The sequence below is a fragment of the Perognathus longimembris genome, chromosome 10 (genome assembly GCF_023159225.1).
Source record: "Perognathus longimembris pacificus isolate PPM17 chromosome 10, ASM2315922v1, whole genome shotgun sequence".
NCBI lineage: Eukaryota > Metazoa > Chordata > Mammalia > Rodentia > Heteromyidae > Perognathus > Perognathus longimembris.
In genome coordinates this window covers 12295786-12317118 of record NC_063170.1, presented here as the reverse complement: position 1 = coordinate 12317118, position 21333 = coordinate 12295786, and the positions used below count along the sequence as shown (strand labels likewise).

At 44.4% G+C, this 21333-nt stretch overlaps 2 protein-coding genes across 3 annotated transcripts in view; both read left to right on the top strand.

The window, feature by feature from the left end:
* Nucleotides 1–745, top strand: part of Slc7a6 (solute carrier family 7 member 6) — a 56624-nt gene extending 55879 nt beyond the window's left edge. The window contains exon 12 of the transcript XR_007212287.1: nt 732–745. The gene's annotated coding sequence lies outside the window, so the exon portion shown is untranslated. The remainder of the gene's footprint in view (nt 1–731) is intronic.
* The window catches only part of Prmt7 (protein arginine methyltransferase 7), a 29604-nt gene extending 8564 nt beyond the window's left edge, over nt 1–21040 (top strand). For both annotated transcript variants that reach the window (XM_048355254.1, XM_048355255.1), the window contains exons 5-18: nt 1391–1499; nt 7885–7997; nt 9031–9272; nt 9469–9649; nt 10924–11051; nt 11390–11525; nt 12478–12561; nt 13355–13402; nt 14166–14255; nt 16964–17125; nt 18770–18844; nt 19557–19717; nt 20502–20598; nt 20825–21040. In XM_048355254.1, the coding sequence (XP_048211211.1) occupies nt 1391–1499; nt 7885–7997; nt 9031–9272; nt 9469–9649; nt 10924–11051; nt 11390–11525; nt 12478–12561; nt 13355–13402; nt 14166–14255; nt 16964–17125; nt 18770–18844; nt 19557–19717; nt 20502–20598; nt 20825–20995 (1797 nt within the window). In that variant the 3' untranslated portion in view covers nt 20996–21040. The remainder of the gene's footprint in view (nt 1–1390; nt 1500–7884; nt 7998–9030; nt 9273–9468; nt 9650–10923; nt 11052–11389; nt 11526–12477; nt 12562–13354; nt 13403–14165; nt 14256–16963; nt 17126–18769; nt 18845–19556; nt 19718–20501; nt 20599–20824) is intronic.
* Nucleotides 21041–21333: the final 293 nt, after the last annotated feature.

The following is a 21333-nucleotide window of genomic DNA, read 5'->3' as shown; positions in this document are numbered from 1 at the left end:
AAATTACTTCCTCCAAGAGATTGCTTTCTCCTTGAGAACAGTAGCTTTTGGCCTTGCTCTGACATCAGACTCATTGAGATGGCTTTAAAAACTCATGTTTGGGGGCTGGGAATACGGCCTAGTGGCAAGAGTGCTTGCTTCATATACATGAAGCCCTGGGTTCGATTCCCCAGCACCACATATATAGAAAACGGCCAGAAGTGGCGCTGTGGCTCAAGTGGCAGAGTGCTAGCCTTGAGCAAAAAGAAGGCAGGGACAGTGCTCAGGCCCTGAGTTCAAGGCCCAGGACTGGCAAAAAAAGAACAAAAACAAAAAACCTCATGTTTCGTCTACCCCACCAACTCCCATAGGGGTGTGTGTGTTGTGTGTGTTGTGTGTGTGTAGTATCTCCACCTTGATAATATTTTTAATGTTCACAGTTGATACTGTGGAAAATATAGAAAAAGATTTAGAAAAAAGTGACAATCTTGTCATTGTGACAAGTCATGTTTATTTGTAATCTGTGTGTCAGCATGAGTTTGTGTGTTATACACTGATGTGGTTGGTATTATGACGTCTAGACTGGGATGTTGGATGTAAGAGTTAGAGGTACTGGTGTCTAAGGAGCTCTGAAAGGCTCAGGAAAGACTTCTGGCAAGGGGAGGGTTTGCTCTGCCCTGGGAAGTTGGATTTCATTGGACAAGTGGGGCTAGGGCTAGGGCAAGCCCTTAGAGGCTGAACATTGGTTGTAGGGTCTAGGAGGAAGGGGAAGATATTGCGGGGAGATAAAGTGGACTATGTTGTGGAGGGTTCCAAGTACCATAAGGAAATTCAGATGCTTTCTGCCAGCAATAGGGGTCTGGGGCAGTTTTGAGTGAGAAGCTTACTTATTTCATACTTATCATCTTACATGGTAACAGTCTATTTCTCTGGCAAATGATGGGCACCTGTCCCCAAGTTCGTGAGGCAAGATCTCTTCCATCACACAGTGTAAGAGTGACATCTACTGCCCTTATTTGGTACTGCAAGATCCCCTCAGCCCCATTTAGTGGTGGGAGCTAAGCATGTTGTAGAAATTTCTCATGATGCCTGTACCTTAAATCTGAATCTCATTCTCCTAGGTTCATTTTCATGACAAATGTTTGTAGAATAAAGCATCTTGATTATAAATCTTAGAACCAGAATTCAGAACTGTTTTTCTGACTTTGCAGGGTTTTTTTTTTTTATTAGCCTATTAGTTGGATAAGGGAGATTTCATTGTTTCCCTCAAAGTATATTTGTATATATTTATACATTGTGTATCAACTTCAATCCTTCTGTTATTTTCCCTTATCCCTTGGTAAGATATTTTAAAACTTATTCCCCCCCCCCTCCCTTTTTTTTCCTTCCGGATTTTGGCTCTGCTTTCCAGGTTTTCAAGCCTATGGCTGATGCTGCTGTGAAGATTGTGGAGAAAAATGGCTTCAGTGATAAAATTAAGGTTATCAATAAACATTCCACGGAAGTGACTGTCGGGCCAGGTAAGATCTACACATCTGTATGGAAAGCTTTACTCATTCTTATATGAGGGAGGAAAAGGTTGTTTCAAGTTACATTAAATAGATGTAGCTTCTTTAGTCCTCTTTGATATTTATTTGTCTATTGAAGCAAGTAGCTAATCAAGTACAGCAATCACACAAATGACACCTTTTGCTTTTAGTTGGACTTCTTTGTTTTTTTGTCGGTTGTGCGGCTTGAACTTGGCCTGGGCACTGTCCCTGAGCTCTTCAGCTCAGGGCTAGCACTCTACTACTTGAGTCACAGTGCCACTTCTGGTTTTCTGGTAGTTAATTGGAGAGAAGAGTCTCATAGACTTTCACCTTGTCTGGGCTGGCTTTGAACTGAGATCCTTAGATCTCAGCCTCCCGAGTAGCTAGGATTATAGGTGTGAGCCACTGGCCCCCAGCAAGTTGCACTTCTTGAGTGGCTCAACTCTCTTAAGTTGGTCAGACAGAAGTAAAATGAAGGTTTCAGGAAGAGACTTCCTTGTGAATCCTGCCCCAATATATAGCATGTAAGATTATCCTGTGTGGACAAGCCCCCAATGTATCCAGAATATTTTTTTCTAAAATTTTACATACTCTTTGATAGTTGGAGAGCACATTTGAAAGATTTGAAAAATAGTGAAGAATTTCCTAAAATGGATTTTTTAAAGAGTATTTTAGATTTGAAGCATCTACCTAAAGCCAACTTTTTTCCCTCTGTTCTGTTTTATCTAGTTATTTTTGTGCTGGTTCTGAGGCTTGAACTCTTGAGTCTTGTATTTCCACTTGGCCTTTTTTGGGGGCTGGCACTCTACTACTTCAACCATGTCTCCAGTTCTGACTTTATGTGATTAATTATAGATAAGAATTTGTGGGCTGGGAATGTGCCTTAGCACTAGAGTGGTTGCCTAGCAGGCCTGAAGCCCTGGGTTCAATTCCTCAGCACCACATAAACAGTAAAAGCTGGAAGTGGCACTGTGACTCAAGAGGTAGAGTGCTAGCCTTGAGCAAAAAGAAGCCAGGGACAGTACTCAGGCCCTGAGTCCAAGCCCCAGGACTGGCAAAAAAACAAAACAAAGAATTTGCCAACATTGTCTTAGCTAGATTTATAGGCATGAGATATGGGCACCCAACTTTTTTTTTTTGGCTGGTCCAGGGGTTTGAACTCAGATCCTGGGTGCTTTCCCTTAGCTTCTACCACTTGAGCCACAGCACCACCTCAGTTTTTCTGTTTATGAGGTACTGAGGGATTGAACCCAGGGCTTCATGCATGTTAGGTAAGCACTCTACCACTAAGCTACATTTCCAGCACCCCCAACTTTTTTTATTCTAAAAATATTTTGGGCTTGACTTAGCGATGCACTCCTGTAATCCCAGCACTTGGAAGGGCAAGACAAGAGAATTGTAGATTTGAAGCCAGACCAGGCAACATAGGAAGACTTTGTTTCAAAAAGGAAAAAAGGAAGAGTGGGGGGGAGGGGTGTGTATGTATATTTGGGACTGGGGAACTAGGAATGTAGCCATTTTTTTTTACCTGACATGAAGAATTTATTTTATAGGAAACCTCTAGAAAATGCCACAGATAGCTTTAGTATGTCTATAGTACCATATACAAAAGGACCATTGTTTATAATGACAACACTAAAGCGCTGAAAGATAACACAGTATTTTCAGAATGGTAGTGTTCCCCTCTCTCCCCCAGTACTAGGGTTTGAACTCAGGGCTTCATACTTACAAGGCTTGTTTGGCTTGGAGCTCTACCATTTGATCCACATCTCTAACCCTGGCTTGTATTTTAAAATAGAAGTCCTAAAATGTACAAAAGAAGGGACTGGTAACCCTTTTATTTTTATTTCAGAAAGAAGTATACAGAGAAGGGCTTAAATCATTTTCTTCTTCATTTCTTTTTAAACAGAAAAGAACACAAAAAGTTTATTACAGCTAGTGTTCTACCACTTGGGCCATTGCACAAGTCGGGTAGTTTGCTAGTTAATTAGAAATGTAATCTAGCAGACATCTTTGTTTTGGCTGGCTTTGAACTGCAATCCTCTGTGTCTCAGCTTTCTGAGTATTTAGGATTACAAACATGGGCTACCAGTGTTTGGCCCCCCCCTCACCCTTATTTTCTTTGTTGGTCCTGGGGTTTGAACTTGGGACCTGGGCAACTGTCCTTGAACTTGGTTGACAGTCTTATGCCACTATACCCAACTTTTTATTGGTTAAGATGTGGTCTTATTTTTTTCCAAGCTAGCCTTGAGTCGAGATCCTTCTGATCTCTGCCTCCTGAGTAGCTAAGATTAAAAGTGTGAGCCACCAAGCTTGATGTAAAACTTTTCTTTTTTTGTTTTGTTGGTGGTGATACTTGAACTCAGGGCCTAATCACTGTCCCTGAGCTCTTTTGTTCAGGGCTAGTGCTTTACCACTTTGAAACACAGCGCCACTTCTGGTTTTCTGGTGGTTAATTGGAGATGAGAGTCTCACAGACTTTCCTGCCTGGGCCGGCTTTGAACTGTGGTGCTCAGAACTGAGCGCAGATCCTATCCTCCTGAGTAGCCAGGATTACAAGCATGAGCCATCAGTGTCAGGCAGACTTTGTTCCTAATCCCCCATATCAGCATGTAACTTTCTTGTTTTCAAGTTGGGTGTCCTCTGTTTCTTTTTTCCAGTTTTTGTAGCATTGGTACTTATCTGCCATTTAGTCCTTCCTGAAACTTTGTCTTAGTAATATCTCCTAATATTGGTTGTCCTTTGTTACTTTAAATCCCAATGTGTTTTCTCTAAGATTCTGTTTTCAGCCTTCCTTAAAATGCCATCTAAATTTATGGTCTTTTTCCTGGAGATGGATTGCACAGAGCAGATGTAGCAGCCTTTACCCATTCATGTGGCAAAGACTATTCCACACCAGGGTAAACTCCTCTCTAGGCCCCTCTGCATTGTTCTCTCACATGCTAAATGTCAGGCCCCCACAGAGTAGTCGTTAAAATTCAGTGGGTCGTAAAGTCTTGTTTTCATTTTAATGAGGCACTTTTGAACAATATATCATTTTTATGTTGCATAATTAACTTAAAAGATTATTCAGGAGGTAGAACTGGCAGGGGTTTGGTGATTGATTGGCTGTAGGATAACAGAGGGAGGAATCAAGGATTCTGTTGGTATCTACTCCTCCTTATGGGGTGCTAGGCACGAATAAGGTAGTGAACAGAGTACCTGTTCTCCTGGAGTTATTAGTGATATTTTCTGGACAGTATGACTGAGACTGTTTAGTGAGACAGGAGCCAAGTGTGTAGCAGTGAGGGAAGGGGTTTACAGACTTATGTACTTGTGCTTGAGATAGTGTATCAGCATTGTGACATAGGATGGGCAGGGTCCCTTCAGGGAGTGGTCCCTGTGCCAGAAGACAGAGTTTCTTCTGTTTTTTCTTGGTATTGAGGCTTGAACTCAGAGACTGAGCCTTTGCTCAGCTTTTCTGTTCACAGCTGGTGCTCTACCACTTGAGCCATACCTTCACTTTTTTTTCTTGTTTTGCTGGCCAATTGGAGATAAGAGTCTCTTTGATTTGTCTGCCAGGGATTGGTATAGAACAGAGATTCTCAGATCTCAGCCTCCTGAGTAGCTAGGATTGTAAACATGAGCCACTGGCACTTGGTTTGAAGTTTCTTAACATCTGTTTTACTTCATGTTAATATGGACCCAAGTGTACCACCATATGAAGCAGAAGTCATTCCCCCTTCTTGCCCTTTACCATCCATCCCCCTTTTACAGATGAGATATTTGATGGTCTGAACTGAGGGCTCAGGGTTAGACAGACAGACGATCAGATTTATAGGACTCTAGGTTTAAATAATCGTCTCTGAACTATGTTTCAGAAAACTGTTTTGTTTTGTTTTTTGTTGTTTTTTTTAGTACTGGCGTTTCAATTCAGAACTTTGTACTTGCTAGGCAAGTGTTCTACCATTTGAGGCATGCCTCAAGCCATATATATATATATATATATATATATATATATATATATTTTTTTTTTTTTTGCCAGTCCTGGGGCTTGGACTCTGGGCCTGAGCACTGTCCCTGGCTTCTTTTTGCTCAAGGCTAGCACTCTGCCACTTGAGCCACAGCGCCACTTCTGGCCATTTTCTGTATATGTGGTGCTGGGGAATCGAATCCAAGGCCTCATGTATATGAGGCAGGCACTCTTGCCACTAGGCCATATCCCCAGCCCCGTTCTGGTTATATTTGAAACAGGATCTACTTTATGCCTTGGTCACCCTGGATTGTAATCCTATTTGTACTTCCCACTGTAGCTGGTTAGACAGGTGCTTACCACCACACCAATTTTTTTGTTTTTTTTTTTGTTTTTTGGCCAGTCCTGGGGCTTGGACTCAGGGCCTGAGCACCGTCCCTGGCTTCTTTTTGCCATTTGAGCCACAGCGCCACTTCTGGCCATTTTCTGTATATGTGGTGCTGGGGAATCGAACCCAGGGCCTCATGTATATGAGGCAGGCACTCTTGCCACTAGGCCATATCCCCAGCCCCCACACCAATTTTTTTTTTTTTTTTTTTCTGTTGAGATGAGGTCTCAAGAATTTTTTGCCTGGGCCGGCCTAGAATCTTGATCCTCCTGATCTCAACCTCCCTGATAGTGTTACAGGCACAAGTCGCCAGCTCTTGCCCTTCTATGAACTATTTTAATACTTCTATTTTCTAGAACCATCTGTCAGACTTGTCTTCTGTATAAGGAAGATGAGTGGATTTTTGTCAAATTATAATTTATGAGCTGTTAGAAATGTTTACAGTAATTCTCTGTGATGAATAGTCCCTTCCAAAGTCTATTTTGTTTCTTGGTTCATTAAAAGTTTTAATTATAGAAGTAACTTATTACAGAAGTTTAGAAAACATTTAACAAAAAAATCCTTCAAAGTCCCACGTTAACAGTTGTTTTTGGAGAGATTATTTGGTAGCAAGATACCAACTTAATTGAGAGAATTTAATAGCAAGACTCTGGGGGAGTTCCAAACCATGGGTTTCAATTTTGGTGGTGTAGCTAAGTGACTGGAAGATTATCAGTCAGCTCCCCACTTTGTATGCGAGCACACATCAGTGCCAGCCAATGTGCACCAGTGCTAGGGCTTGAACTCAAGGCCTTGATTTCTTGCTTTTTTTTTTTTTTTCATTCAAGACTTTTGTCAGAGCTCCACTTACTGCTCTTTGCTGATTAATTAGAGGAGGTAAGGGTCTCTTGGTTTTGTCTGCCCACGTTGTCTTCAGTGATCCCCAGGTTTCAGCCTCCTGAGTAGCTAGGATTACAGTGTAAGCCACCAGTGGCCCAGCATAACCTCTCTCTTGATTTGATTTTTCTGTCCCTCTCTGTAGTCTGGAAATATTTGGAATACCAGTGTACTTTTTCTTCTCAAAATAATTTTTGTTGATAGAATAGAAACATTTCTATATATTTAACTGCTTTTGATTTGGAACTGTCTGTTTCGTTTCTTTTTCCGGCGTTTATTTTCCATCTAGTATACATTTGGGGCATAGTATTTATAGTTTCTTATTTTTTCTATGTCTTCTGCCTAAACTTCAACATACAGAAGAGTTAAAAGAGCAGTGCAGTGTGTCCACTTTACCTGATCCTGTTTTTTGTCAGTTATCATTTGCTTAACTTTGAGCTTTCAGTCATCCTGCCTCCACCGTCCTGGTGCTAGGATTATAGGCCTAGGATGCCTAGGTGCTAGGATTATATACCACTATGGTGGTATGTGGATTTTTTCATTGTTGAACCATTGGGAAATCAGTTGCAGACATGATATTTCAAATCTATGCATATGCACTTCATTTCAGTTTAATGAAACTGCTTGTCTCCTCCCCCCTCCCCTCCCCCGTTGTGAGACTTGAACTCAGGGACTGAGCTCTCCCTGAGCTTTTTTGCTCAAGGCTAGTATTCTACCACCACAGTGCCACTTCTGGTTTTCTGATGGTTCATTGGATATAAGAGTCTCACGGACTTTGCTCCCCACTCTGGCTTTGAATTGTGATCCCCAGATCGCAGCCTTTGTTTGTTTTGTTTTGTTTTTTCCAGTCTTGGGGCTTGAACTCAGGGCCTAAGCACTGCCTCTGGCTTCTTTTTGCTCAAGGCTAGCACTCTACCACTTGAGCCACAGTGCCACTTCCAGCTTATTCTATTTATGTGATACTGAGGAATGGCACCCAGGGCTTCATGCATGCTAGCTAGGCAAGCCACATTCCCAGCCCCTGATCACATCTTTTGAGTAGCTAGGATTACAGCTGTGAGCTACCAGCAGTGATTGGCTTGGCTATCATTCACTTATTTACTACAAATACTTTTCCTATTTTGTTGCTTGCTTTTGATTCTGTTCTGTTGTGTTTTCAGATGGTGATATGCCATGCCGTGCCAACATCCTGGTCACAGAACTGTTTGATACTGAACTGATTGGGGAGGGAGCACTTCCATCCTATGAACATGCACACAGATATCTTGTGCAGGTAGTTGGTACACACAATGCTTACTGCTAAACCACGCTCAGCATATTAGTACCTCTTTGTATACCCTGGGATATTCCTCAGTTCTGAGAGGAATCTGGCTCAGGTGCTGAATAGACACCAAACCTGGGACCAGAATTGCTGCTTAGCAGTAAGACCTGGACTGGGAAGTAGAATAATAACATAGCTTGATGTCTTTTTGCTTTTTGTTTTTGTGCTGGTACTAGGATTTGAACTCAGGACCTGTGTGCTGTCTCATTAACTAGAGATAAGAGTCTCACATGAAACTCAGTTCTCGGTCTCACTGAGCAACTGAGGCAGGAGAATTGGGCTACATGGAGAGAGTATTGCCATAGAAAAAGTGTAAAAACTGGCTGTGGTAGTTCATGCCTATAATTCCAGCATTCAGGAAGCTGAGGCAAGAGGATTTTCGATCTAAGGGTTGTTTTTTTTTTGTTTAAATGATGATTTTGGGGCTTGAATTCAGGGCCTGGGTGCTGTTTCATAGCTCCTCTTCCAGCTCTTTTTTTCAGTTAATTGGAAAGAAGTCTCACAGAATTTCCTGTCCAGGCTAGCTTCAAACTGTGATTCTTAGATCTCAGCCTCCTTCAGTAGCTGGGGTTACAGGTGTGAGCCACTGGCACCCAGATGTATATATTTTTAAAATCTAGCTTCATGGGGCTGGGGATGTAGCTTAGCGGTAGAGTGCTTGCCTAGCATGCATGAAGCCCTGGGTTCTATTCCTTAAAACTGCATGAACAGAAAAAGCCAGGAGTAGTGCTATGGCTCAAGTGGTAGAGTGCTAGCCTTGAGCAAAAAGAAGCCAGGGACAGTACTCAGGCCCTGAGTTCAAGCCCCATGACTGGCCAAAAAAAATTAATAATCTAGCTTCTTTGTTATCCTTTCCCCAAGGGCATATGACTAAAAGCAGACACTATCCTGATAGCAGGAAGATGTTACAAAATTTTTCTTGCCAAATGTAGGAATTACTGTGGGTCAGATGCCTGATTTGTTGTCGTTTTTAACACAAACTTAGGAGAATTGTGAAGCAGTGCCTCACAGAGCAACTGTCTATGCCCAGCTGGTGGAGTCCAGAAGAATGTGGTCATGGAACAAGCTGTTTCCTGTCCATGTTCAGACCAGCCTCGGGGATCAGGTCATCGTACCCCCCTCAGAACTGGAGAGGTGCCCTGGTGCACCCTCTGTCTACGACATTCAGCTGAACCAAGTATCACCGTCTGACTTCACTCTCCTCAGTCCTGTGCTACCTATGTTCAGGTACCAAGAATCCTCCCTAAGTGCTGGTGCTTTGAAACTTTTGATGGAGTTTGAGAGTTGGGAAATTCTATTTATCTAAGAAGAAAACCTGAGTTCTTTGCAACGAAGTATCATAGAGAGATCTCCCTCCATAGAAGTTTAATAGTAGAATGTGTAATGTCAAATTATATGGTAGTTCCCGAATATTCTTTCACAGTGTGGACTTCAGCAAGCAAGTCAGTAGCTCAGCAGCCTGCCACAGCAAACAGTTTGAACTTCTGGCATCTGGCCAAGCTCAGGTGGTTCTCTCCTGGTGGGACATTGAAATGGACCCCGAGGGGAAGTTCAAGTGCACCATGGCTCCTTTTTGGGCACATTCAGACCCAGAGGAGCTCCAGGTAAGAGGTAGTAGTTGAGCATGTTTGCTTAGAGGGAAATTTTTGTTCTTGGGAAAATAGCCTGTTGAACATCTGGTCACAAAAATGTAGGCAGTAGTATCTGTCAGTCAAAAGGAAAGAATAGTTTCTTTGAAAAACAAACAAAAAAAGGGGCTGGGGATGTAAATTTACTATAGAATGTTTGCCTAGTACACTTGAGGCCCTGGGTTTTGTCCCTAGAACTACACACACACACACACACACACACACACACACATTAATAAGGTACAGAGTCCGCAGAACTACACAAAATAAGTAGATAGATAGATAGATAGATAGATAGATAGATAGATAGATCTACCTATAGAAAGACCTCTTGGTGAGTTCATGGTCAGCACCTCTGGTTAAAATGAGCCGCAGCTGGGTGCTGATGGCTCATGCCTGTAATCCCTAGCTACTTAGGAGGCTGAGATCTGAGAATCAGAGTTTGAAGCCTGGGAAGGAAATTCCCCTGAGACCCTCATCTCCAATTAACCACCATGAAATGAAGTGGCACTGTGGCTCAAAGTGACAGAGTGCTAGCCTTGAGCGAAAAAGCTCAGAGATAGCACCCAGGCCCTGAGTTGAAGCCCTACAACCAACAAAAATAAAAAATAAAATGAGCAGTAGAGAATTCTTTGTGTATTAGCTCTGCCTCTCCCTCATCCTGGCATAGCCATGAAGACAGCCTTCCACTAAGATACTACTAGGGACTCGGATCAATTTGGAATAGACAGGTACAGCCTTAAAATCCACCTTCTCTAACTTAGTGGAAAGTGAGCAAAGAACATGAATTACAGAATAGGACATACATATTATTTTTAATGTGTCCCTACATACTGGATAAGAACGAAAAAGAAAAAGCTATATTCAAGCTGGGAATATGGCCTAGTGGTAGAGTGCTTACATGAAGCCCTGGGTTCGATTCCTCAGTACCACATATGTAGAAAAAGCCAGAAGTGGTGTTATTGCTCAAGTGATAGAGTGCTAGCCTTGAGCAAAAAGAAGCCAGGGACAGTGTTCAGGCCCTGAGTTCAAGCCCCAGGACTGGCAAAAAAAGAAAAAAAGGATTAAGCATTGACAAAAAGGCATATTTGGAAAGAAACTCAATAACAAGAGAGATCTATTAGTATTTTATTTTAGTCTCAGCTGGGCACCATGTCTCCTTACATACTAGCTTGGCTCTTGGTCCCTGGATTAGAATTACTATTGTTGTTATAGCTTGGTAACTGCTATCTCTCTGCTCCCCATTTCAGTGGCGGGACCACTGGATGCAATGTGTGTATTTCTTGCCACAAGAGGAGTCTGTTGTACGGGGTATGGCCCTCTGCTTGGTCGCCTACCATGATGACTACTGTGTATGGTATAGCCTTCAGAGGATCAGGTATGCCATGCCTTGGACTGGAGGACTGGAGCTTCTTAGAGACTGCACATTGGTGTAAATTTCCCGTGTACAGACCCTGCAAAGATGCAAGTAGAGTGATACATACCTGAATAGAGTAAAATAAGAGCAAAGGGTATATACTATCATGTATACTCAAGAAGAGGCTGTCATGGGTTACTGTGACTTCTTTGGATGACATGCAAGTCTGGATGCTGTACCTGTTTGAGAGCTGGTGTTTCAACTCCGGTCTTCTAGAGACCTGCGCATGTCCTTATGCTTTATGGCATCTTACGGTTCAGTTTAATCACTTACGTCTGCTTTTTCCTTTCTTGACCTAGCCCTGAAGAGAATGGGAAAGTCCACCAGATGCGCCCTGTGTGCGACTGCCAGGCTCATTTGCTCTGGAACAGGCCTCGGTTTGGAGAGATTAATGATCAGGACAGAACTGATCAGTATGCTCAGGCTTTGAGGACTGTAAGTGTCCCATTCCAAGAACCCCAGCACCTTCTTTGTGATTTGCTAATTTTATTTCCCTTTTTTGCCAGTCCTGGGGCTTGAACTCAGGGCCTGGCTACTGTCCTTGAGTTTCTTTGCTCATGGCTAGTGCTCTACACTTGAGTCACAGTACCACTTCCAGCTTCTGTGATACTGAGGAATCGAACCCAGGGCTTCTTGCATGCTAGGCAAGCACTCTACCACTAAGCCACATTCTCAGCCTTAATTTTGAATTTTGCTCTCTGTGTCCCCTCATCTGAGTGTTTTCTGCTGACTCTGTGGAATAGGAATCTAGATCTAGAGCCAGAGATCCAAGGGCTTATTTTCTGGCTCCTGTTAGGGCTCTTCCCCCCATGCTTGTGTTACTGGACACCTTTACCTTTGCGATCACCAGCAGCTCCCCGTGACTGTACCCCATGTCTCACCTCTTTTCATCTGTTGCACCTTTCTAAAAAATTTAAAATGTAAATCTAGCCTGAAAACCTTTGCTTCCTGCTGCATGTAGCAAGGGGATCCAACTGGGGATCTTAAGTAGCCTTTGGAAGAGGCCTGTACCCCGTGGAGTTGGGTATATAAACAGTGTGCCTGTGTGTGAATGCCTCCATTTTTCAGGGAGAGGAAGGGTCCATGCTGTCCCAAGTTCCTATCTGAGGAGTCTGTGGTCCATAAAGTCCCCTGCCTTTGAGGAATCACTTGAGAACATGTAGGACAAAGAGGAAACATGTCATAGATTGGAAGGTAGATTCCTTCAAGTGGGGCAGGCATTTGGCCAGCCTTATGGCTCTGGCATGGGAGGGAAGAGATGAGTAAAGGTTGGGGCAGTTTACTGTATGGACCCAGGAGACAGACAGACATGAATCCATCTTAGTGGTGAGGTCTGAGACAAACTAAGTCAGCCTGTATTGATATTGAGCCTGCTCTGTTCTTACAGGTGCTGACCCCGGACAGCATCTGCCTCTGTGTCAGTGATGGAAGTCTACTATCCATGCTGGCACATCACCTTGGGGCAGAGCAGGTACTAGACACATACCTTTTAATCAGCTTCCTAAAGGTGGTACCTCTGTCTCTGTCTCTCTTTATCCCCTACCCCCTAAACACACACATTTCATTTTTTGTGTGTGTGCGTGCGTGTGTGTGTGTGCTCCATGCCCATCCTGGGGCTTGTTTTTTTTTTTTTTTTAGTGTACATGTGTGTGCATGCCAGTCTTGGGCTTGAACCTCAGGGCTTGGGCTCTGTCCTTGAGCTTTTTTGCTCAAGATTGGTGCTCTACTACTTGAGCCACAGCTCCACTTCTGTTTTTTTTGTTGTTAGTTGTAGCTAAGAGTCTTTCCTGCTTGGCTGGCTTCAAACTTCTTTTCTCAGATCTCAGTCTTCTGAGAAGCTAAGATTACAGGCATGAGTCCTGGGCTCTAGGTATTTCTTTGGTTTTGGTTTTGTTGGTCATGGGACTGGAACTTGGGGCCTGGGCACTCTCCCTGAGCTTTTCATTTTCAGTTCAAGGCTAGCACTCTGCCACTTTGACCCCCACAGTACCACTTCCGTTTTTCTGGTGGTTAGTTGGAGATAAGAGTCTCATGGACTTTCCTGCCAGGGCTGGCTTTGAACTGCAGTTCTCAGATCTCAGCCTCCTGAGTAGCTAGGATTACAGGCATGAGCCACTGGTGCCTGGCTTCTGTTTTTTTATAAATTATATTTTCATTTAAGTACAGTGTATTTTGATTGACATCACCCCATCACCCCTTTCTTCTTGAATTGCTTCATATGTTAAATGCATCTCTTGTAACTCATACCATGGTGCTGTCTTTAGGTATTTACCATTGAGAGTTCAGCAGCTTCCCATAAACTGATGAAAAAGGTAAGTGATAAACATTACTTGATTAATAAGGGGATCTGTTACATCTTCCTAAGTCTGGGATGGGTGGTTTTACAACAAACTGAAACTAAGGAACTGGCAGAAGTGCCACTATATTAAAAGTCTTGCCTTGAAGTGGTGGCTCTTGCCCGAAGTGCTGACATAGAAGCCCTTTGTGTTTGGACTCTGCTTTGGTTTTCATAACTCTTCAGGTTGAGCTTTCCTTACTTCACTTAAAATCTCTTCAGCTGTAGCTCTGTTCTTGGAACTCCAGTGCCGAGGGAGTCACTGAGCCCAACTGGAGATGGCAGGTCTCTGCTTGGCAACGTTAGTTTGACTTCCTCACTGGAGGGTAGTCTACCTCCTCCACAGCTGTAAGACGTGCTGAGAGAGTCTTTTGTTCATGCCCTCATTCTCCATTTATAGGAGCTGCTGGGGTGGAATTTCCACAAGCAATTAATTTGGTGCTCTAGAGTCATTTGGCCCAACAATTCAAAATCAGAGAATGCAACTTTGAGAAGTGTTTGTTTTTCCTCTCCTTTCCCTCCCTCTTTCCCCTTTCTTTTCTTTTCCCTTTCCCCTTCCCTCCTCTTCTCTCCTTTTCCCTTCCCCCTTTTCTTTCTTCCCCTCCCCTTTCCTCTTCTTTGCATCAAACTCCTGACTTTAAGCCCACTGGGCAGGATCTGTGCCACTGAACCACACCCCCACCCTCCTGGACCAAAATACTTCATTATAAATGCGTAATCAGAATTGCTTTCTTTCTAAGATCTTCAAGGCTAACCACTTGGAAGACAAAATTAGTATCATTGAGAAACGGCCTGAGTTGCTAACTTCTGCAGACCTGGAGGGTAAGAAGGTGAGGAGCAGGGGCTTTTGGTCATTGTGGGGCCACATGAGCAGGGGGCAGCACAGTGCTGAGGTAGTGCTGTCCTCTGTGCCTCTTGGTGTGTGATGTCCCTCAGCTAACTCACCAGCTGAAACCTTGCCACTGTGAGGATGCATGAGGTATTTGCAGAGAGAGGCCCATCGGTGTACAACTGTGCTCCTCTGAACTCAGGCTCATCTCCACCTTGGGGGAGGGCATACTCTGCCTTCAAAGCACCCTGCTTCACTGTTTTCTCTTCACACCATGTCCTAGCACAGCTACTCTCCAGCCCCCAGAACTGCTCCTACCAGGGACAGGGACCTTGGAGTTACTAAGCATTTATGTTGGGCTACTTGTTCCAGGTTTTCTTCGTTCTTTCCTTTCTGGCTCTTCCTTCTCAGTCTCCTTCGTGTTTGTCTCCTTCTACTCAGTCCTGCCATCTTGTCCCTCCTCTATGTATAGTTATCACAGCTAGAATCCAGTTTTAGAATATTGCTACCAAACTCCTGGGAGCCTATTTTTATAGTCAGCCAGTGCAGTGTACCCATCCGAGCCAGGCAGCTGCTCTTCTGGCTTCTGCCTCCACACAGTTGCCACTTCCAAGCAGTTTACAAAAGTGAAATACTGCAATATTTAGTCTTTTGTGTAAGGTTTCTGTCACTGAGCATGTCTTTCAGGTTCATGTGTATTGTAAGATGTGTCAATATTTTCTTCCTTTTTAATGCTGAATAATATTCCATAATATCAATTTGCCAAGTTTGATTTATCAGTCTACTGTTCCCAGTTTGGGGCTGTTTTGAATATTTCTGCTATGAATATTGGTATATAAATCTTTATGGAATGTTTTCAGTTCTCTTAGGAAGATGCCTAGGCATGGAATTGCTGGGCCCTGTGATAATTATGTTTAAGAAACTGTTAAAGTGTCATCCAGGGTGGCCACGTCAAACATCCCCATCAGTATGTATGTGGGCTCAATGTCCTCACCCGCACTTGCTAGATTTTCTCTTTTTCAGTATAGTTGTTGCCGTGGGTATGCAGTGGCACCATTCCAGTTTTAATTTGTATTACCTGGTGGCTAATGATATTGAACATCTTTTCATGTGTTTATTAGCTATTTACAGGTCTTGTTTCATGAAATCTATTCAAGACTCTTGCCCATTTCTCTTCATACTTTTTGAACAGCTTTATGATACAGTTCATATATCATAAGTTTTCAATTCATTTGGTTTTAGTATATGCATAAGGCAACTATAACCAGATTATTTCTAGAACATCTTCTAAGGCTCTCTATTACCATTAAGGTTGCTCTATTCATCCCTAATCTTTCTAGCCCTAAGGTAATTACTCTTCTACTTGAATTTGTCTATTTTGAGTACATAGGATTATAGGCAAGAGCTAGCCATTGTTGTCCAGCCCAAGTATCTGGCACTACAAGCAGGAGTGTACTATTCTGCCTGCCCTCTTCCTTCTCTTTATTGCTGGGCTATAGTCTATTGTATGGCTATTCCATATTTTATTTATTCATATACTAATTGGTGAACATTTGTATTATTTCCACCTACGGCTCTTATGAGTAGTGACATTATGAACATTCAGATACATGTTTAGATATCTTCTAAGATCTCTTAGATGTCTTCTTAAATATCCTAATTTCAAGAGGATTTAGAAGATGATTAAGAGTGTAAGCTCTTTCTATGATACTGGCTAGATCCCTATTGAGTAGAAATAGTGAGAGTAGGCATTTGTACAGGGGTGAGCATCAGAATTGACTTTCTTCTGTGTTTCTACTTCTCCCCAATTCCCAGCTCTGGGGAGTCTTGTCAGAGTCCTCCCTTTCTTCCTCTCCTCCTTTTGTGCAGCTTCATCCACCCACCCCTGGGCTGAATGTTACAGAAGCCTTCACCTGCGTAGCATGTGGTCCCCAGCTCCACCTCTAGAAATTCCCCCACATAGTTGAAAGTCCTCCGAAGGACTTTTAAAATATAGTCCTTACTTTAAAATCTTGATGAACTCTTGCCTCCAGAGTGAGTTGAGCCCCTTTTCCTGTCATCAGTTGCCTTTGAGTGATCTGGCTCCTGCCTTCGTCTCTGTCACAGCCCCACCCCCACCCCACCCCCCGCCCATGTCCTCTGTACTTTCTTCTGATAAGCTCCAGGAAAGTCTTATTCCTGCTTATACCTTTGTTTTATCTCTACTCATCACTGTGCTTTTGACACATCATCATGCATCTGTCTGTTTTTCAGCAAATGCTTACTGAACATCTGCCCTACCAGGCACTGTGCTGGGTGTCGGGTGCTGGGGATATCATGCTGCCAGTATCTCCCCTATTTAGTGCTTACGCCTAGTAGTAACAGTGACAGCTCATCTAGCCTTGATAAGTGGGTGATGCACCTTTAAATGGAGATGGGCAAGGTAGCATCCCAGACCCTGGGCACATCATGTTCTCTGCCTCCTTCCTTGCTCCTGTCGCATGAGGCTAGCTTCTACCCATCTTCTGTTCTTCACTCCTGAGAGCAGTACTCGTATCTTTCTCTTGTTTGTATCTTCAGGGACTGGTACAGACCGGGCATGCGTTGTTGACTGACTGAATGACTGAATGGCCTGTTCCTTCCGTGTTCTTGTGAAACTGCTGATCTGCCCTTCACTTGTCAGTTGAGCACTTCTGATACCTGAGTCCTGCTTCCTGCTCTGGTCACCAGGTCTCTCTCCTCTTGGGTGAGCCCTTCTTCACCACCAGCCTTCTGCCGTGGCACAACTTGTACTTCTGGTATGTCCGCACTGCCGTGGACCAGCACCTGGAGCCTGGTGCTGTGGTGATGCCCCAGGCTGCTTCCCTGTACGCCATGATTGTGGAGTTCAAGGTAGGCCACCCGGAGGGCTTTGCAAAAAAAGAAAACAAGGGGCTGGGAATATGGCCTAGTGGTAACGTGCCCACCTCGTATACATGAAGCCCTAGGTTCGATTCCTCAGCATCACATATATAGAAAAACCCAGAAGTGGTGCTATGGCTCAAGTGGCAGGGTGCTAGCCTTGAGCAAAGAGAAGCCAGGGACAGTGCTCAGGCCCTGAGTCCATGTCCCAGGACTGGCAACAAAAAAACGAATAAACAAAAAAAGAAAACAAAACCCCAAACCAACAGCAACCAAGCAAGAAGACGGTGGGGAATCTGTTCTTGCATACACCTCGGGTGCAGGTGGAAGAACGTGGGCCCTTTTTCTGTATCAGTGCACCGTAGGGTTGAATAGAGGCAGCTTGTGTCTTTAAAAAGAAGTAATTTGACATATGAAATAGAAATGGCTGTGTGTTGTCATTTTACAATTGCAGCTTATCAGAATAATTAAAAAATATAAATTAACTGTTTTAGAAGACATGCTGTGCAGCTTGCTCTGCTGTCATTAAGAGCCGAGGCTTCAGTTGTTAAAAAGTGTTCAGAGATGGGAAGTCAGCTTCTTTGTACAGGAAGAAACTTTAAAGCTTCGTTTTAATTTTCTCATCAAAGTGGAGCCACAGTCACAAAGTCATTTTGAGAAAAGGCTGCTTATTATTGTTGTTAAAAGGATTTCGAAATGCTTTTAAACCTGAAATGTAGAACGGATTGCACTTGATAGTTGTTTTTTTTTTTTTTTTTTTAATAAAAATGGCTCTGTCTGGGGCTGGGAATATGGCCTAGTGGTAGAGTGCTTGCCTCATACTGAAGCCCTGGGTTTGATTCCTCTGCACCACATATATAGAAAAAGCCAGAAGTGGCACTGTGGCTCAAGTGGTAGAGTGCTAGCCTTGAGCAAAAAGAAGCCAGGGACAGTGCTCAGGCACTGAGTTCAAGCCCCAGGACTGACAAAAAAAAAAAAAAAAAGCTCTGTCTAAGCCAGATGTGGTGGCACACACCTGTAATCCTAGCACTTGGGAGACTGAGGCAGGAAGATGATGAGTTTGAGGTTAGCATGGGCTACATAGTGAATTTAGGCCAGTCTGGACTCTAGGCCAGTCTGAAAACAAGTGATTCTGTCACTTGTTTTCTGGGCATTTCTTTAGTATAATTTACCTGGTTAAATTTCTTTCTTTCTTTTTAGTTGATTGTCTCCTTAGAGAAGAGGATTTTTTGATATTCTAATTTGTTACAGAAACACTGGCTTTTTTTTTGGCCAGTCCTGGGGCTTGAACTCAGGGCCTGAGCACAGTCTCTGGCTTCCTTTTGCTCAAGGTTAGCACTCTACCACTTGAGCCACATCGCCACTTCTGGCTCTTTCTGTATATGTAGTGCTGAGGAATCGAACCCAGGGCTTCATGTATGTGAGGCAAGCTCTCTACCACTAGGCCATATTCCCAGCCCAAACACTGGCTTTTTGATTTCGGCATCCTTTTAGTTCTGGGAATCTTAGTCTTAGTTGTACAAGAAGAGCAAGATGTACTCCCTGGTTCTTGCTGGCCTCCGAATTTTTTTCTTCTTGTTGCCTCCCTTCCTTGTGCCTCTAGTGGGTATAGATAGGGCTGTTTCTTCTCCACAGGACCTGTGGCGCATCCGGAGCCCCTGTGGTGATTGTGAAGGCTTTGATGTGCACATCATGGATGACATGATTAAGGTAGGCAGGTCCATAGCTCTGAGCATTGTCCTACCTACCCTTTCTACATGAGCAAAGGCAGGCCTCACTGGTGTTGTTTTGCTTTCTCCGATATGAATGTTAGCCTGAGAACCACAGTGTGGTATCAGGTGTCTGTTCTTAGGCCCATTCTTGGCCCCAGTCTGTATCTCTGAATCAGAATTCAGCCAGGACTGGGTGCTGGTGACTCATGTCTATAATCAGAGCTACTTGTAGGTGGCTGAGACCTGAGGATCAAAGTTTGAAGCCAGACCACGCAGAGTAGTCCCTGAGATGATATCTTGAAGAAACAAGTAAAAATGCCAGACTGGTGGCTCAAGTGGCAGAGTGCCAGCTATGAGTAAAAAAGCAAAGCAAGATACAGGCCCAAGTACTAGCCCTAAAAAGAAAAAACAAAGGAATCCAGCTAACTTGAGTGTCACCATGCCATCAGAACTGCTCCTGCCAGTGCTAGCAGCTTGTTTTCTATTAGAACAAAACAAGATAACGAGGTCACTTTCTATGGCAATCATTTTCACTCTGAGGACTCTGTCTAATAGGAGAGTGCTGGAGTGTGGAGAAGGATCTGTAAGGAAGGCCTTGCAGGTGTTGACAGTTTCATGGGTGTCAAACAGAAGTGGGTGACCACCCAGGGCTGCATATCCCATAACTCAGGGCAGTCGTGACAGACTCCCAAATCCCCTTCTCTTCTCAGCGGGCCCTGGATTTCCGGGAGAGTAAGGAGGCGGAACCCCACCCACTGTGGGAGTACCCCTGTCGCAGCCTCTCTGCACCCCAGAGGATCCTGACCTTTGATTTTCAGCAGCCTGTCCCCCAGCAGTCTGTGCGTGCTGAAGGCTGCTTGGAGCTGAGGCAGTGAGTAGAGGCCCTGGAGGGGCTGGAGTGAAGAACTGGGAGGAGGTACAGGCCATGCAGGCCACTTCCTGTGTACCACTCAGTGACCTCATGTCCTCATCTCATCTTTTCTGTCAGTGCTTTGTGGCACCATCCCACAGCCTCAAGGCATGTGTAAAGGAAGGGGCCCCCATCTGAGACCTCCTTATTGGATTATACTTGCAAAGAAATGTGATCTTGGTTACTATGGTTACCCATTGGCCCATTTTCCTGAAGTCTCTTGGGATTAAAGCAGGTTAGGATTGGTGAAGGCTGTTTGCCACAAAGCATGGGAGGACCCCCCCCCCAAAAAAAAAAAAAAAACACAAAAAAACTCTAGCTCTTTTCAGAGAGGAACACGGGCTCCACCTATCCTAGTGGAGACCATGTGGGGAGAGCTCTGGACTCGGGGCAGATGTTACTGTCTGCTGGGCTGTTGCCTAGCATGTCTTCAGTGCCAGGACTCCACTCTGCACTCCTGGACCTCAACCTGTGGGGACTGATAGTGCAGCCTCACAGGTCTGCCCCAGGGTTTACTATGAGTGCTTGGCCAGGCTGCAAGGAGTGAGTGGGCTTCTGATGAGCTGTGGCTGCTCTTCCTCAGTCTTGTATATGTGGACTTGAGTAAACTGGGGTGTAGAGTGTTAGGAGTTCTCAACTTGGAGGAGGGCAGTAGTAAAGATCAGAAGTTTCAGGAAAGCGGAGGAAGGCCAACTGGGACTGCCCATCTCTGTGTGCCTGTCTCTGACCCCATATTCCCTCTCAGGCCTGGGAAGAGCCATGGGGCTGTTCTGTGGATGGAATACCACCTGACGCCAGACAGTACAGTCAGCACTGGCCTCCTGAAGCCTGTGGAAGACAAGGTAATCTTGGGCCCAGTATGTGCGATTGCAAAGCAGGCACTGCCTGCCTGTGTGCTGTGTATTCCTGTCCTGTGTCCTTCAGGCCACAAGATGACTTTTCTGTGACCCGGGTCACCTGGCCCCTGGGTAGCTGATTCTTACAACAATGTGCCTGAGCTAGACACTGGACAGGAAGTGACCCAGATGCCAGGGACTCTTAACAGTCTTCTTCATGCTTGTCCTACAGGGGGACTGTTGCTGGAACCCCCATTGCAAGCAGGCCGTGTACTTCCTTAGCACCACTCCGGATCCTAGAGTGCTGCTGGATGGCCCTCAGACAGTCAGCTATGTGGTGGAGTTTCACCCTCACACTGGAGATGTCACCATGGAGTTCAGGCTCATTCACACTCTGGTCTGACACCCCCAACCCCCTAATTGAGAAATAAAGGCTATAGACTCTGAATGGATTGTGATTAACTAGGGAGGCCGGCCAAGGCAGTCTTGTCCTTCCAGGGACCTGCTTGGCCTCTGCACAGAAGAATCCTCCGTCTTTGTGTTTTTGTACTGCTGGCTTCCGCCTCTAGGTGTGACAGACAATGTGGGTTATGACTTGGAGCTCTTGAGGGACCAAGGAGACCCCTCTGCTTGTGGCTCTGAGAGTTTGGAAGACTAGGCAGTGATATCCACTGCTCTACCATAAAGGGAACAGAGGCACAATCTCAACTGGGGTGGGGATGGGCTGCTTGTCTAGCTGGG